The 18,459-nt window shown below is 48.3% G+C and overlaps 2 protein-coding genes across 2 annotated transcripts; one reads left to right on the top strand and one right to left on the bottom strand.

Moving 5' to 3' along the window:
• Positions 1-493: 493 nt before the first annotated feature.
• Positions 494-3,026, bottom strand: LOC127312917 (heptahelical transmembrane protein ADIPOR2-like). Its single transcript, XM_051343453.2, has 3 exons — positions 2,649-3,026; positions 2,410-2,542; positions 494-1,168 (listed from the first exon to the last, which is right to left on the bottom strand). The coding sequence occupies exons 1-3, from the start codon at positions 2,918-2,920 to the stop codon at positions 494-496; spliced, it is 1,080 nt and encodes a 359-aa protein (XP_051199413.1). The 5' UTR covers positions 2,921-3,026.
• Positions 3,027-11,429: 8,403 nt separating this feature from the next.
• LOC127312916 (uncharacterized) lies at positions 11,430-14,444 on the top strand. The gene is made up of 6 exons (XM_051343452.2): positions 11,430-11,638; positions 11,723-11,964; positions 12,053-12,231; positions 12,334-12,574; positions 13,783-13,919; positions 14,007-14,444. Exons 2-6 carry the CDS (start codon positions 11,736-11,738, stop codon positions 14,232-14,234), a joined length of 1,014 nt encoding a protein of 337 aa, XP_051199412.1. The 5' UTR covers positions 11,430-11,638; positions 11,723-11,735; the 3' UTR covers positions 14,235-14,444.
• Positions 14,445-18,459: the final 4,015 nt, after the last annotated feature.

Below are 18,459 nucleotides of genomic sequence, written 5' to 3'. Positions count from 1 at the left end.
CAAAAAATAAAGAATGAAATCCTTTCTGTGGAGGAGAGAAGAAAAAATAAAGAAAATATTACAACATATGCATTTATTTTTCCACTTGAAATCATGTGAAATGGACATGGAAACCCATGAAGTTGCATTAGCAAGAGCCGTATATATGACATGAATGGATAAAAAACAATAGTTGCAAATGTAGCGGCAACACGGTCTCTGTCGAACACAGCTGGGCTGTTGCTAGTGCTACCAATTTATTTAATTTTTGAAAAATCCCGTGTGCATTTAGGTATTTATTTATATTTTGAAAAATCCCGACGCGCGTGGTATTCTTAGGTCGTAACGCTGTGAATCTGTGACAATCACGGTCATTTTAGAGTTATAGACTACCAGTGAAAAGCCAAGAGGAAAATCTTCCAATACAAGCCTCGAGACCTAAGAATCATCTGCACCGCGAACATGAGAACCAAGGAACCAATGGCCAAATAAGCATGATCGTATTCCACCCGCGTCAAAACAAAGCCGACGGCGCACCGGCGGCGGCAGCCATGGCCTCACGCCAGCCGATGAAGACGGCGGTGGCCGCATACTGTGTAAGCGCACCGACGAGCACCAACACGTGGAAGATCTGGTGGCTATGCCCGACACAGTCGAACACCCCTGGGCACCACCTCTCCGGCACTCTGGCGACGTAAAACCCCGCGCCCATTGCGTTCAGAAGCCCCATGGCAAGCACGAGAGATAGAGCCAGATAGAACTCTGGTTGTCCCCAGTTGAGCCAGAGGGCGTGCAGAGCCGGCACGACCCCTAAAAGGCCCAGGGAAGCGAAGAGCCCCGCCCGGAGGTGCCGGAACCGCGGCGAGGACCGTTCGGGGGCCAGGAGCGCAGCGACAATGAGCACGCCGAGAAGGGTAACGGCGGAGAGGTAGGCGATCTGCGCGGCGAAGCTGCCAAGGAAGATGTAGTAGATGGGCGGGAAGTAGAAGGAGACCATCATAACGGCGATGCCCGCGTAGTCGAGCTGCCATAAGAGCTGGCTGAAGTGGCGTGAATGGGAGGCTAGCAGATGCGCCGCAGCGCTCATCAACATGCACGTCATGGTGCCGCACAGGAACACCATCCGTGGCCACCGCGCCACAGCGTGCTCGCCGCAACCCACCACCGGTGAAATATAGCTCGCCGAGCTCTGTTCAAACCAAAAGGGAATCACCGGTCAGTAACATATCATCATAAGCATACTGTCAAATAGTGAAAATTTAGATATGACACTTAAAAGATGCTAAATAAAACCTCCGTTCCTTCATGATAGATGCATATCTAGATCTGCGTAAATTAACTTTAAACAGTGGGAGTAAATATAAAATTGAATGAGAAATTTTCTGCAAATGTGTTTGCGTACTCAAATGGTGACCACTTTGAAGACCAACCAAGATGTTTTTTTAGGGAAAAAGACCAACCAATAGTATGTTGGTTCTGTTCAAATGAATGAGTTGGCCAGGATTAAGAAAAGCTAGCCCGCGTGACAAATAGATCTCACTCACAGTTTTTTCTTTGATCTATATCACATGGACATGGTCTTAGCCACTAGTTCCACTCGATACATAGCAGAGATGGATAAAGTTCTATGAGGACCAAACCCTGAAAGCTATGACATTATAGTCCACAGCTGATGAAGTGGCGGAGATCGGAGAAAGCGGAAAAACTCAGACAGCTACTACTAAAGAAGACTCGGTCCTATAATGCCGAGTTCCTAGTAAAAGTTATGGTTACTACCCGGAGAGGAAAGTGATTCAGATTATGAAGTTTCCGAGAGGCGCCTAAGGCTAAGATAAGGTTGGGAAAAGAAGAAGATAACAAGATTATGGCTGGCAGCCAACTCATCGAGTAAAGGCTTCCTCGCATGTTTATGTCATCGGATTCACTTCATTCCATCTTTGAGATATGTGCTATGGTACCATTCAGTTTCATTAAATTTTAAAAATCTAAAACGAATTGACAGGCAACGAAGCCTAATGATTTTGTGTGCGAGAGGCCCCGTGGACAGAACAAATAGAAGTAACTGTAAATGTGCAAGATTCTTTAAACCATCAATCAACAAATTGAAATACCAGTATCTTCCCAACTTATCCCAGCATTCCTTGGTTGCGTTGCTATCACTAGGCCACTCCTCATAGCTGCCCTCCAGCTCTGTGTCGATACAGGCCATGTCCAACTCCATGTAATGTACACACCAAACGATGATATAATACAACTGGCACTAGGATTTTATCGAGAGCATCTCCCAAATTTCAGTGGCTAGTGGCTTTGCGCAGCTGTACTCGTCCAGTCTGTTTTTGTAATCTTGTTTGTATAAAACAAAAAGATACTGTATCCGATGGCCCGAACGAGTAAAATATTACTCTAGGTGAATAGTTTCCTCTTTCTTACCGAGCTGTTCTTGGCCGCCCACGACGACGCGTTGGACGACGTCGTCATGATCCACGGAGCCGCAGCGGCGGCCGGCCACTCCGTATCGCCGGCGACGGCAAGCCCCAGGAACAGAAAGAAGCCGCCCAGGTGGCTGCAACAGCAAGAAACAGAGTCAGAACTGAACAAGAAAATGCAAGAGAAACCAAATTCAGATTCAGAGAATGGAGGCGAGGCGAGAGGAGGCAGAGTGGACGTACGTCCAGACGTTGAGGGTCTCATTGTGCCAGGCGAAGATGCTGTGGAGGGCGTCGCGGACGGACCACTCGCAGCGGTAATGGCCACGGATGAACTCGTTGTCCCGGAGGTAGTCCGGCAGCTCCTCGAACCGCGACAGCCGCGGCAACTTACCCCACCCTTCTTTCTGCGCGGCTGCTCGCGAAACAACCACGATGTCGTCGGCGGCGGCGGCCGCCTCGGCACAGCACCCCCGGCCGCGGTGGCGGCGGGTCGCCGTGGTGGTGGTGGCCATCGTTCCTCCCTCCCTCTAGATGTGACCGTTGACGTTTTGCTGGCCTGGGCACTCTGCGACCCAAGGGGAATCGAGATGGGGGATCGCTTGCAATCTAAAGTTCTAAAATAAAGGACGACATCTTGTACGCGCTCGATGCGCTTTTGGTGTGAGGAGTGCATGCCACCTGCATGTCCACTTTTCTCCCTTTTCTCCATACACAACCATGCAAATCTTGTCCAACATTTAGAGATGCACATTTTTCATACCCAGCGTACACATTGAAATTGTCTCCTGGGATGAGATCTTCAAAAGCTGATCCGACGTGAACATGTTATGACAAAACAAGCTTGTGGCAAAAACATGCATTTCTAGCATAGATTGGCATGTTTGTCAATTGTTTAATTAAGAAGCAAGTTATTAGGATATACCTCCACTCCAATGAATAAGGATTATATATACTTTTTATAACCAATTTTTTTTTAAATCTATCAACAAATATGATATTATATATGTAAATATATTTCGTGATGTATCTAATGATATTGATTTTGCATTTTGCATGTTAAATTTTTAGTGTAAAACTTGGTCAAACTTTAAATGGTTTGATATTTTTCAAAAATAATATAAGCCTTTGGAATGGAGGTAGTAGTTTTTCATAGTGTTTAAATGATACTTCAAAACCTTCACAATTTAGAAGGCGTGTCTCGTATGCTTGGAAAGAGCAATTTTTTTGAAAAAAAACATTTTAGGATGAAAAACCAATTTGTGGTACAAAAATTGATTATGTAGAATAGACCAACAAGTTGAGAATTATTTTAGCAAGTTTATATAGTTTCTCGGAACGTTTTTCAAGATCAAGTTCAACTGAGACAAGCATGCAATAGTAGGAAAACTTTTATAAGCGAAATCTCATGGGGCGCCAATATGGAAAAACATCACCGAGATTTGCCTAAAATGTCGATGACACACTGATACGTCCAATTTGCATCACTATTTTGTATCATAATTTGCTGTTATTCATTGATATATTTCATATTTGGACACAATACTTATGTTATTTCATCTATTTTGCATGTTTCATCATTATTGGAGGATCAAGCACCGGAGCCAGGATTCTGCTGGAAAAAGCACAGTCAGAACGCAATATTTCGGAAGATCAACTGTGGAAGGAAATTATACCAAAAATCCTATTTTTCCAGATGACGAAGGAAGCCAGAAGGGGGAGCTGAGAAAACCCAAGGTGGGGCCAGACCACAGGCCGGCTGGCCGCGCCACCTTGTGGTGTGGGGGCCCCACAGCCCCTTTCGCCTCCTTTTCTTCGCGAAATCCTTCGTCCCGAAAACCTAAGCCACAGAGGGTACCTCACGAAGAGTTACAGCCGCCTCTGCGGGGCGGAGGACACCAGAGAGAAAAGAGCTCTCCGGCGGGCTGAGATCCGCCGGGGAAATTCCCTCCCGGAGGGGAAAATCGACGCCATCGTCACCGTCATCGAGCTGGACATCATCTCCATCACCATCATCATCATCTCCGCCATCATCACCGCCGTCTCCACCGCTGGACATCGTCACCGCCGTAGCAATTTGGGTTTGATCTTGATTGTTTGATAGGGGAAACTCTCCCGGTATCGATTTCTACTTGTTGTTGATGCTATTGAGTGAAACCATTGGACCAAGGTTTATGTTCAGATTGTTATTCATCATCATATCACCTCTGATCATGTTCCATATGATGTCTCGTGAGTAGTTCGTTTAGTTCTTGAGGACATGGGTGAAGTCTAAATGTTAGTAGTGAACTATGGTTGAGTAATATTCAATGTTATGATATTTAAGTTGTGGTGTTATTCTTCTAGTGGTGTCATGTGAACGTCGATTACATGACACTTCACCTTTATGGGCCTAGGGGAATGCATCTTGTACTCGTTTGCCAATTGCGGGGTTGCCGGAGTGACAGAAACCTAAACCCCCGTTGGTATATCGATGCAGGAGGGATAGCAGGATCTCAGAGTTTAAGGCTGTGGTTAGATTTATTCTTAATTACTTTCTTGTAGTTGCGGATGCTTGCAAGGGGTATAATCACAAGTATGTATTAGTCCTAGGAAGTGCGGTACATTAGCATAGGTTCACCCACACAACACTTATCATAACAATGAAGATTATTTTGCCGTATGTAGCGAAAGCACTAGACTAAAATCCTGTGTGTCCTCGAGAACGTTTGGTCATTATAAGTAAACAAACCGGCTTGTCCTTTGTGCTAAAAAGGATTGGGCCACTCGCTGCAATTGTTACTCTCGCACTTTACTTACTCGTATTTTATTCACCTGTTACATCAAAACCCCCTGAATACTTGTCTGTGAGCATTTACAGTGAATCCTTCATCGAAACTGCTTGTCAACACCTTCTGCTCCTCGTTGGGATCGACATTCTTACTTATCGAAGATACTACGATACACCCCCTATACTTGTGGATCATCACACACCAGAATACTGGCACCACTAATAATGTTCCATTTGTGGCATGTCGATATATAGGTACACCATTAGCGTACGGGACCCACAAGTCTGACCAAGTGTAGCATGCCGCCACAATTTCTACTACTAGTGGTGTTGCAGTACAGTGCTACACCGCCAATAGTTCACGACTCATATGTGAGATCCTTTTGTTTCGGGCTGCTCCTTCGCAGTCATCGCGTCTCCATCTCTTCCGCCGCATCTCCGTCGATGCACCAACTCAGTTTGGACTTAAGTGCCCACATATTACGAGACAATCCATATTCACCGACCATATCGGTTTACACTGCACATCAGACTTCCCAACGGTGGTGTAGGCCTAGCCCATAGACCACGAACCTGATTTTCTATCAGTTTTTTTTATTTATTTTTCCCGTTGTTACAGTTTTTTGCCTGGTTTTTTGTTTAAAAATGTTATATTTTTTAAAAAAATTCATGTATGAATAATATTCAATTTTTTAAAATAAAATCCATATTAAGTAATTGTTGAAATCAGAAAACTGTTCAGCTTCACAAAATTTTCAAATTTTGAAAAATATTAGATTTTGAATTTTTTGTAGAAATTCGATTATTATTGTTATAAATATTCATAGTTGAAAATTTGTTGAAATTCGAAATATTCATATTCAAAAAATATTTAAATTTTTAGAAAAAGTTCAGATTTGTATATTTGTTGAATTCAAAATATTCAGATTCAATTTTTTTAAACTAAAAAATATCTAGATTCGTTTTCTTTCAAATTTAAAAAGTCTAGATTCAAAATTTGTTGAAATTCAAAATATTCAGATTTTGGAAAAAACAAAAAAGAAACAACAAGAAGGAAAAAAAACCGAAACAAGAGAAATGGTATTGGGCTGGCCCAAGACCCCACCTTGCGACACGTGATAAGGGCCGACTAGGTTGGCATATAAGAGAGTAAATTACAAACAAAAACTACCACAATTGGGAATGGATTATAAGGTTAATACCTTCTTTTTTGTTTTTTTATTCTTCAAAAAACCTCCAAATCTTAGGCAACTAAGGTACAAATAGCACCACTTCTTGTTTAATCATGTTTTGACACTCTCTTGATGGGATATGGGTTCATCGAAAATGGATTTTGCATGAAATATTTATTACATTTTTTATATTGGGGTTTCTACCGGTTCTTTGTGTTGATATGTTTCAAATTTTAATTCGTGGAAATATCTGCCCTACCAGTTTCTACATCCTTCTCTTTCCTTTTCTGTGGGTAGCTCGTGTCGTCCACTTTCCAACAAAATTGGTTTAATCTTATTTGGAGTTTCCAAACTCAAGTTCTTGATCATTTGGCTTTAGTGGTTTAGGCTTTTTGTTTGAAAAAAAGGAAAGAGAATGAGGCATCGCTGGGTGCGGGATGGTAGTACCTCCCTAGTTGGCCTAGTACTACCGCCATGCCCTTTCCAGCTCTACCGTCGCGCTATATGGCTGGTGGCATTCTTGGGCTAGACCGCCCCCGGAATGCTACCGCGACACGTGCCAGGGTGACCGGTACCGTAGCGGTATCGGGCCGGTTCTACCAGGCTGCGTTTGCTGGTGCTACCAGGCCACGTCAGCCGGTACTGCTCAGCTAGCTCGAAAGCCCTCTCGGTTATATGCACTTGCCTTGGTGGTTCTACCACCTCGCAGACAGTGGCACAACCGGCCTAGCTCAGTCGTGCCCAACAACTATCTATCTCTTCTCTCCCTCTAGCTCTTTCTTCCCACCATTGTTGACTACTTGAGAGCTTGCTACCTCTCTTCCCCATCCAATAATTATCGAGTCTATTTGAGAGAAATATAGAGGAGATCTAGATCCACATTTTGACCAATCAAAATCCCCCCTTTGTGAGGGAATCGTTTGGTTCTAAATCTTGGGGAATTTGGTGTTTTCCTCTTCCTCTCTTATTTCTCCAATAGATTTTGTGGCTTTTTAGTGGATTTTGAGAGTGAAGGATTTGAGCATCTTGTGTGTTCTTGGTATTTCATTTGGTGCATTGATTTGAGCTCTCCATGGTGATACGTGGAGGTCAAAGTTCGTTAGTATATCTCTCCGGGAGCTTGTTCCCGGAACTTATTACTATTGGGTTCATGGAACCCTAGATAGTTTTTTTTCTCAGTGGTGTTCTTGGGGTCTCCAATTAAGTCGTTGATGTTCCTCATCTGTGAGACCTTCGTGGCGATTTCTTAGGAACTTTCAATTAAGTTGTGGAGATTGGCCCAAGATTTTACTGGTTTGTAAGCATCCTCAAGGGTCTCTTAGTGGATCGAGGACTTACCGTTTGGTAGGAAGACTCGAGGAGAATACAGTGAGTTCTTCGTGGCATTTGGGGGTGCTTTGGTCTCCACACCGCTCCAATGGAGAGTAGCATTCGCAAAAGTGTAAACTTTGGGATACATCATCGTCTCCGCATGCCTCAGTTATTTCTATACCCGAGCTCTTTACTTATGACCTTTACTTTGTGATAGCCTTCATGCTTGAAGTTATATTACTTGCTATCACATAGTTTATTGTCTTGCTTAGCATAAGTGGTTGGTGCACATAGGTGAATTCTAGTTATACATGTTTTATGATTGACAAATTAAACACTAGTTTTATTCTAAATTTGTTCAAGCATTATTATAATTTTTTTAAACCACCTATTCACCCCTTTAGGCGGCATCCATGTCCTTTCACTTGGCACTTCTTCAATCCCGCACAGGATGATGAAGGGGAGGTTCGCCGGCAGAGGGGATGCTCGCCCATGGAGAAGAGCTCACCGAGTGGGAAATTTGGTGATGCGCATGAACTATTTTCCTAGGAATTTTGTAATTTTTTTGGTGGGGGTGTTGCATCAGAGAGAGAACTTGAGGAGAAACAAGAGAGGAAAAAAAGATGAGAGGTTGATAGGTGGGCCCCACGAGTCCAGCTCATCCCCTCCTCCACGGGTTTTGCCAACTCACCCATTACAAATGACTCAACTGGTCAGATGCGGTGGCTCACAAATTAGCTAAGGATGTCTGTATGAATAAGTGTTGTAATAGATGGGTTGAATCCCTCCGAGACTTTGTGTTAAACCTTGCTACTCTGGACATGGGCAATTAATAAAGACGCAGCCATTTGATCTAAAAAAAAGACTCAACTGATCAGATTTGCAATCTGTGTCAAACGGCTATTAGCGCAATTTGTAACGCTTTGCCTCAGTTTTGGCAGGTTTCTGAAAGAAAAAATATACTCCCTCCGATAAATATTACTCCTAACTGATTTCAATATAGATGTATCTAAAACTAAAATGTATCTAGATACATTCATATTAGAGTCAATTAATATGACTGGAGGGAGTAGTAGATACACATGTTAGCCTAGCCATTATCGTGGTTTTTTTTGTTTTGTTTTGTTTTGTAATTTATACTCCATATATAGGAGCTCCCGGATTACGATTGTCCAGTCGAACCAACTACGGCCCGTTTTCTCTCCCAAAAAAATTACGGCTTGTTTCGAGCTTGAGAGCATCTCCAGCCGCGTCCCCCAAAGCGTCCCCCAAAGGGATTTGGGGCGCGCCGGACAGAAAATGTGTTCCAGCCGCGTCCCCCAAAGCCCTTTTTTGTCCGGCGCGCCCCCATTCGGTGTCCGGCGCCCCGAGCCCGTCCCCATCCCACAGGGGACGCTCCGGGGACGCCGGACACAGCGAAAAGCGAGGCCAACCGACGCGGGGCCGACCCGTCAGCGGCACAGGGAAAATTCGTCTCACACTCCCGCCAAATCCCGCCGCTCCCGCCAAATCGCGCCTATACCGCCGCGCACAGGCCTCCCAAAACATATCCCGCCGCCGATTCATTTCTCCTATCCCGCCGATTTCTTTCTCCCTCCCGCCGTCCACCCGCCGCCGCTACCCTCTCCCCATTCCATGGCGCCGCCGACAGCCCCCAAAAAGATGGCGAAGAAAGCGGCCAAGAAGCCGCCGGGCAATGCGACGATAGGGGCGAAAGCGCCGTTCGCGAAGCCGCGGAAGGCGCCGGCTGCGAAGAAGAAGCCTGAAGGAATGACCGAAGATCAATGGCAGCAAGATTGCCTGCGCCGGAAGCTATCGACGGCGGAGCGGAAAGGACGGAGGGCGGTGGAGCCGGGAGAAGAAGGCTCGGGCGGCGCGCCGCACCAGCACGTAATGGCCGGGTGTATCGCCGCCACCAACGCGAGCCCATGGAGTACGTCCATGCCGGTGTACGTTCCGGAGTGATCTCTCCGTCGCAAGCCGCCTTCTACAACGACGGCCCCTCCGCCACTCCCGGGTGCGTGACGCCTAACTTGTCGCCGCACTACCAGGATGCGCTGCCGCACGGCGGCTTCAACCCCAACAACCTCTACTCCCCGGCGTACGAGCAGCGCGAGCAAGGACCCGGTCCGGACGGCGACCCTTTCACCGGCCGCAGGGGTCCGCTCGAATACGACGGCGCCGGTGCTGAGGAGGACGACGGGGTTGAGGAGGAGGACGACGAGGAAGAGGAGGGGGTGGAGGACGACGAGGAGGACGACGATGAGGACGAAGAGGGCGGCGACGAAGAGGACGACGAGGGTGCCGGTGACGATGATCTCGTGGAGGTAGACGCGGACGGCGTGAGGACGAAGAAGAAGAAGAAGAAGGCGTCGGGCACACGAGGCCCGAAGTGGACGCCTACGGAAGATCTTTGTACGTGCGAGTCGTGGGCGACGGTGAGCCATGACTCCATCATCGGCGCCAACCAAAAAGGCGGGAAGTATTGGGCGAGGATCAAGGCCGAGTTCGATGAGCGCAAGCTCATCAACAATGACTACGGAAAGTGACAATGAAGAGGAGCCAAAAGGCAATGTCGACGCGATGGGCCATCATCCAGGCGTCGGTGAACTCCTTCCATGGGTACCATCACGACTTAGAGACCAGAGGCGACAGCGGCGCCGACGTCGCCCAACTGGTACGACTGTTTCTTCCATAATCCGTAGCACCCACATTGTGTTCGATGAAATGACTCTGCTTCCTTTGGTTAGTTTGATCGGGCCATGGATTTGTACGCCAAGAACTCGGAAGGTCACAAGTCTTTCGTGCTCATGCATTGCTATGGCAAGCTCAAAATGAATGAGAAATGGCGGCTGACGCGCTTGTCGCCGTCCAAGGGGAAGGACGCCATTGATCCGGACGCGCCGCCGGCAACTTCGACAGGCGTCCCCATCGGCAACAAGGCTGCCAAGGCCGCCTTGGCCGACGCTGCGTCGTACGAGAAGACGCAGCGTCGATCACGAAATGCCTCGCCGACGTCTCCTCGACCTTTATCTCCCGCGACAAGAAGGCCGACCAAAGGTGGGCCGAGCTGCTCAAGAGGCAAGAGGAGAAGCCGGAGCTCAAGAAACGCAGGACGACATGTCCCTGCCGAGAACGTCGACAGAGGAATGTCTCCGGACGCGAGCGCGCACAACTTCTTCAAAGGCGAGATCCTCGACGAAATCGAAGCCAAAATGGCGGCGGCGGACGCGGCGGCCCTGGCAGCGGCATCGGCATCGGCGCGGCAGCGCGGCAAGAAGAAGAGCGGCCGACGCGTCTTCATCGCTACACTGCGTCGGCCTCGCGTCGGCGACGGAGCAGACGCACCATGCACGAATGGGCGGATCGCGACGAGGTCGTCGTGCTCGACGGCCTGCGTCGACTCAGGACACGACGCCGTCGACCAACCCCTTCTTCTAATTTGCATGCACCACCTGGCCTGTAATATGATCGCGCGCCCAAGATTTCTTTGATCGATCGCGCTACTGCGATCGCGACGAATCGGCGGGAACGATCTCTTTTGAATGCATCTATTTGAATTTCTGATTGGGGGCGGCGTTTGGGGGACGCGGCTGGGGAGCGACGTCCCCCAAACGCGGCACGAACAAAACACGTCCCCCAAACGCTCGATCCGGCGCGGTTTTGGGGACGGTTTGGGGACGCGACTGGAGATGCTCTGAGTGGAACAAAGAATCCCGGGGAATAGGCGGCCCACAAGGCAAGGCCCAATCGTCCACCTGCCCTCTCCTTCCACTTTCACCGAGCACAATCCGATAGCGCTTCTCCCGGCGAACCTAGGGTTCGTCTCGATCCCAGCCCCCGCTCGCCGGATTTGACCAGTCCCGCCGGATCCCTTCCCGGCGCCGGCGCCAACCCCTCCCTCAAGTTGCTCCAACCCTTCTATCAGCCGCAGACGCGGTCGACCTGCCGCAGATCCGCCGCCCGCCTGAAATCCCAAGGTAAGAGCTCCGAATCGAACCGAGATGTAGCAATTTGTGAAATTCCTTCCAAAACCTAACCCAGGGTCTCCGCCGAATCCGCAGGGCCGCGAGCTCGATGGGGAAGTCGGACCCGGAGTGCGTCAACTCGTCGAACCCGTTCCACGAGTGCTCCGACTACTGCCACCGCAAGATCGCCGAGGCCAAGCGGCGCCTCCTCGAGGAGCAGGAGTCGTGGAAGAAGCCCGCGGCGCAGCGCACGGTGCACCCCGACTGCGTCAACGCCTCCAACCCCTACCATGACTGCTCCGAGTTTTGCTTCAAGAATATTGCCAACGCCAAAGCAGGTATGGCCTTGCCTTTCCCACTTGTTAATAGCTTCCAACATATTCAGCTTCTGTTTCTGCCCTTACCGTTTGTTTGTTCGATGACCAGCATTGGAGCGCGGGGAGCAAGAGCCGGCTGCCGGAGGCTCTGGCAAATCGGAGGTTGCGCCGGAGCAGGCTGATGGTGACGATGATTCCGAGCAGCAGCAGGAGGACGCAGCCGCTAATGACGGTTACCCCCAGATGACTGAAAAGCAGAAGAAGCTCTTTCAGCTGCAGCTTAAGATGGTAAGCTGAACAGCTGATTCTGCGCCCTTTGTTTAGCTAATTGAAGTATGTAACTGCTGCCTGTGCTAAATGGAAACTCATCTCCTTTGTATGTGCTGCCAGAACGAAGCTAGGAAGGCGAACCAGCAGGCGATGGTTGCGGAGAAGAAGAGGATGGAGCCTCGTGGCGAGAGCAAAGGCGTATCCAAGGAGAAGTGGTTGGAAGAAAGGAAGAAGAAGATCGGGAGGCTGCTCGACTCGAATGGCCTGGACATGTCAAAGTCTTACATGCTTGACACACAGGACATGGCAGAAGCGAAATACAAGAAGTGGGAGAAAGAACCTGCACCAGATGGCTGGGATGGTGAGCTCATCTCGTGACTTTGTTTATACGGTTTTGCTATGTCTCAGTCAACTGAGATTTTCTTAAGTCTAAGTCACTTACAAAAATGTGTTTTGAGTTGCACTTTTCTGTTAAAAAAGTGCAATTGCACTTTTCTGATAGAAATGTGCAACTGAATCCAGTTGCACTTTTCTTTGAACTGCAGTTGCACTTTTCTGAGTTGACTGAGACTTAAGAAAATCTCAGTCAACTGAGACATAGGCACACCCTTGTTTATATCTAATTGGTGTTTAGTTGATGGCGCACAGCTTTAGTGAAATATAAGCAAACCCATATTCCATGAACTTGTATATTGCTTTTTGTGCCATCTCATGATCAACTATCTGTGCGTATTACAACTTTATTTTAATTAGGAATGTTCATGTTTGTTAGATAATCATCCAGCTGTGTCTTATTGATCTTTATAGTCTTGCTCTATTTTCATATAGAGCTGTGTTGCAGTATAAATTTCATTTTCTTACTAAATTGATTGATTGCATAAGCATCTGGCAGTGTGCTACTGACCTTTGAGGCAGTGTTCCTCCTAGGCTAGAGAAAAGAACAAAAGTCCAGAAACTCTAGTAAAATTGTCAAGTCTCCATACTTTGTCCAATGGTGTTTTTGGTTGAAATGCATTTGACTAATGAACAAACAATTTGAAATATGTCTATTTAAACACATCTATCTATATTATCAGATATGCTTCCTACGTTCCTGCATACAGAGTTTCCTACATTGGAATAGATGTTTAGACCGTTGCTAGTTAGTTAATATTGAATGAAAGGCACTGCAAGGTGCTTTATAGAATCGTGATAAAGTTGAGACTGATATCTTATTACTTTAAGTCAAGCTAGCAGCTATCTAGATAACAGTACTTGTAATATGCTACCTCCGTTTCTAAATATAAGCCTTTTTAGAAGCTAAGTTAGCTTTCTAAAAAGGCTTATATTTTGGAACGGAGGTAATACCATGTTTAGAAACTGTATACACAAACCATATAAAGGTTATCTTCTTTAGTGAAGTTCTAAATCTTTTTGAGTAAGGGTTTTGTGATATTGATATCTTATTATTTAAGTTAAATCAGCAGCTATCTGGATAACAGTACTTGGAATATACCATATACAGAAGGCAGGTTATCTTTTTCTATTTAAGTCTTAAATCTTTCTTAACAAGGTTTTTCTTACTTGCAGTTTTCAACCAGAAAACCTTGTATACTGCATACAAGAAGAGGACCAAGAATATAGAAGTCAACATGGATGCATACAATAGGGCTAAAGAAACCGATCCTGAATTCTACCGTGAGGCTTCAAGTCTTCAATATGGCAAGGTACTGCCGCTACACCAGCTTTTCTGCAATCTTGTTTTTGGTACGGTCATTGGTTCTTACTGAAGCCTTGCCTTCTGCACTGCACAGGTGTCTAAGGTGGCAGAACCAAACATTGACCGAATGGTTAATGAGCTCAAGGAGCGGGATGAGAAACGGAAATCATTTAGCAGGAGACGCAAGTTCAATGAAGACAAGGACATTGACTCGATCAACGACCGGAACGAGCACTTCAACAAGAAGATTGAGAGGGCCTTTGGCAAATACACGCTTGAGATCAAGAACAACTTGGAAAGAGGCACTGCCTTGCCAGATTAATATCCCTGTTCAATGTTCTGGCTTTTGGAGCTATCCACTCAACTTGAAGAGTGGAGCCTGCTGTTTCTTCCACTGGTTTCCTTGCTTGCAATTTGTGTCAGAAGCTTGTACTGAATTGTAAGAAAGTGATACTTGATTGTAATGTAATGGTGCTGAGACTGGTAACATGTACAAACAGTTTTGTATCCAAAGTGAAATCCAAGTTTCCATTAGTTGGGCACTGTGATAGCATCAATTCTGACATTTACTCACAGTAACATATTCTCAGGTCCTTCCATTTGCTGGCGTTCGTATTACTCAGAATGTTGGTTGGTGATGCTTCCTGTTGCACTACTTGTGTAGTCCCGTAGGCTGTAGAATAGCGTTTATTGTAGACTTGTTTCATCAGCTTACTTGAACTTCTCAGATTGCAACCTGGTTAAGTGTGCAAATTTTATGTCATAATCCAAGAGTATGATGTACGGAACGGAGGTAATATGTGCTATGGCTGTTAAGGGTGGACAGTTACGATGGAAGATCCTGGGAGTATGATGGCGCAACTATTGTCGCAAGGACGAGCTTTGAAGTTTCTTAGTATGTACTCTACCACTAACTATAGTAGTACTTCTGCAGCTCTTGGGTCATATAAATCAGCTGTTCCTGTGACCTTGTTGTCCTTGTATTGTTCTTGTCCCTGTGATTTAGGTTTCCTAAGACCTATGCATTTTACAGATCAACATGGAAGGCTTGGATGCGCTTAGAGCATCCCTAGCAGACCTAACGCGTTTTGCGGGCTGAAAAATGGCCGCGCAGACCGGACATCATAAAAGGACCCCAAAAACAGCATATTTTCAGTCACCCTTTTTTTTGCTCCTTTCTTCAATCTTTGCTAGAGCCATCCCCGCGCGCCACCCGCTGCCGGCCGGCCGGTCGCCCGCCCCGCCGCCCACGACCGTCGGCCGCCCGCTTGGCCTCGCAGGCCGCCCCGCCGGCTGCCCGCTTGGCCCCCCCGCCCACGGCCCAGCAGCGCCAGCCGCTCGCCCTGCAAATATTCAGGTGTAACCAATTTAAGGGATCTGCTAGATACTAGAGATGCTCCTAGTTTTGGTAATACTTGCTTCGGTACGCTGGCCGCGTGCTCCAGCGATCTCCTTTAGGCGGCAGTCCTTCGTGGATAATTCACACCTCTTCAACTAGAAAAATAAGGCTCGAGCAGAGCCCGGCTTTAAATTAATAAAGCCCCAACGGCAGAAATCATACATCATCCACAGATACGAACAAGACACGACAAGACAAGATGGAGGGATGCTCCACACAACCACAAGCACAGGTTACAGGACCTGGACAGCACAAGATACAAGGTGAACGACCTAGCTCAACAGATGGCGAGGCGACGCCCCAACGCCAAAGCCTGCCACCAAGATAGAACGGACGCCACCTGACTCCGCTCGGCCCCAGAGGGGAGCACAAGACACTAGACACTATCTTTGATAGAAGCATGAAGAGCTCGGATCCTGCCAATCACCAGCTCCACCGCTTGACGGTCTCCTCTTCTAGCCAGAAGCTTCCAAGCCTGCAAGTAAACAGTCATTTTGTACAAGCCGTTAGCCGGGTTAGTAGGGAAACTACCCTCAATGGTGAATTTGTTTCTAACGTTCCAAAGAGGCCACAGAAGGGCAGCGCATGCCAACCAAAGAACTCTCCGAGTCTGGCCAACGTGGACGCGCATGTACCAAAAAATGTCGGCAAAGCACGTGGGGTTCCAAGAGCAACCAAGAAGGTCTCTGACCGCACTCCACATGAAGCGCGCCAACGGACATCTAAAGAAGATGTGGTTGTTATCCTCCACCTCCAAGCAAAGGGCGCAAGTACCATTGGATGGACCCTTACGATTCCGGATATTGTCGTTGGAGGGGAGTCGGCGTTTCGATAATTGCCAGAGGAAGATGCGGACTTTGAGTGGCACCTTGATCTCCCACACTATCCCATAGTGTTTGTGGGGAATGCCTTGGCATAAGCTCTTATACAGCGATCGCACGGAGAACTTCCCATTTGGCTCCAAGGACCACGAAATCCGGTCCTGTGGATCCGACAGGTGGATGGTCTCCACCAGCCGAGCGACGTTGGCCAGCTCCACTCGCTCCCCAAAGCCCAGCTCACGGCGGAACGTGAGCCTGCACTGGTTACCCAGGAAGAGCGTGGCCACCGTGGCAAGGGGTTCCGACGCAATGGCAAAGAGACCCGGGAACAGGTCCTTGAGGGGGCCCTTCTCATGCCACCAGTCCACCCAGAATCTAGTAGCGCGACCATTGTGGATAGCATGCCGGGCCCCCATGCCGAAGACATGTTTGATCTTTTGGATAGCGTTCCAAAATTGAGATCCAGGCCGGTGCTTATCTGCAAGGAGGTCCCTCTCCCCTAGATACTTAGCCCTAAGGATCTTCGCCCAGAGGCCTTGCTCCCCAGCGTACAGCCTCCAAATCCATTTGGCCATGAGGCAAATGTTCATAAGTCTCGTGTCCACAATACCTAGCCCCCCAGGCATTTAGGCTTACACATTGCCGACCATCTGACCCAATGGTATTTACGTTTAGCCCCGTTCGCTTCCCAGTAGAAACGGGACCTGGCCTTGTCAAACAGGCCATGAACTCCCTCCCCCAAGAGGCAAACCGCCATCGCGTGCAGTGGCAAGCTAGATAGGCAAGCATTGATAAGCGTCAGCCTTGCCGCCGAGGACATCAGCTTTCCCATCCAGGGATCTGCGCGCTTGGCCACTTTGTTAGTCAACGGACCCCAATCCGAGGCTAGAAGGGCACGGTCACTCACCGGTAAACCTAGGTAAGTAAAAGGGAAGGTGCCTCTTTTGCAGTTAAGCATATTGGCAATCCTGGTCCCCTCGGTCTCATCCCCGCCTAAAACCATCACCTCACTCTTGTGGAAGTTAATCCTGAGGCCCGACATATTCTCGAAGCAGAGAAGTATGTATTTGAGGTTGGCGATGGCCAGATCATCTGGCTGAAGCATGATGATGGTGTCATCCGCATACTGCAAGTGCGACACCCCCCCAGGTATCAAATGTGGGATCAACCCAGAAATGTGGCCCGCCTCTCTGGCCTTGTCCAGGATGGAAGCCAGAGCTTCCACCACAAAGTCAAAGAGGAGGGGGGACAGAGGGTCCCCCTGACGCACCCCGCGCCCATTACGGAAGAAGTTCCCTACTTCCCCGTTGACACTGATCGCTGTCTGGCCCCCCGAGACCAGACCAATCGCTCTGTGAACCCACCCGGGCTCAAAGCCTTTGCGGAGAAGAACCTCCCGCAAGAAGGCCCAGTTCACCCTATCGTAAGCCTTCTCAAAGTCCAGTTTTAAGAAAACTCCCTGAAGTTTCTTGGACTTGGTCTCATGAATGATCTCCTGCAGAGCCAGGATCCCTTCATGGATATGATGACCCCGAATAAATGCCGATTGGGTCAGGCTAATCGTCCTATGCGCAATTGGAGATAACCTAATCGCGTACGCTTTGGCCACAAACTTGAAAATAACGTTGATAAGCGCTATCGGCCTGAACTGCCTAATATCGTTCGCCACAGGAACCTTGGGAATGAGGGATAAGACCCCCATATTGAGCCTGGCAATGTCAACCCTCCCCAGAGCAAAACCGTTGGCGATCGCCAAAATAAGCGGTTTAGCCAGTTGCCAGAACTCTTTGAAGAAGAACACCGGGAACCCGTCCGGCCCCGGGGCGGTATCCGTCTTCATGCTAGCCAAAACCGTGTCCATCTCCTCCCCAGAGAAGGTGAGCATCAAGCTGTCATTATCGCCCTCCGACACCCGCCGAATGGAATGCCAGATGGAGGGAGAAAGAGTCGAAACTTGGCGCCGGCGCCCCCCTCAGCCCTCTGTAGAAGTCATAGATGTGAGCCTGCAGCTCCCTCTCATCAGTAATGATCCCCGAGTCACTGACGAGGCTCGAAATCGCACACTTTCTTCGCCGACCATTGGCGAAAGCGTGGAAGAAGGCCGTGTTCGCATCCCCCTGGATGAGCCAATTGGCCCGACTACGCTGCCTCCAGTACTCTTCCTCTACCCTGGATAGGTGGAGGAGTTGGCCCTCAAGGTGATAACGCAGCGCCCAGCCGTCGTCATCCAAGCCCGCACGATCCGCGATCCCATCAAGATCCCGGATTTGCGCCAAGATGTCAGCTTTGAGGTCCCGTTCCTCCTTCCCAAGGTTGGCCCCCCAACC

Source organism: Lolium perenne, chromosome 7 (assembly GCF_019359855.2).
Source record: "Lolium perenne isolate Kyuss_39 chromosome 7, Kyuss_2.0, whole genome shotgun sequence".
NCBI lineage: Eukaryota > Viridiplantae > Streptophyta > Magnoliopsida > Poales > Poaceae > Lolium > Lolium perenne.
This window is presented reverse-complemented; position numbering and strand designations above follow the sequence as displayed.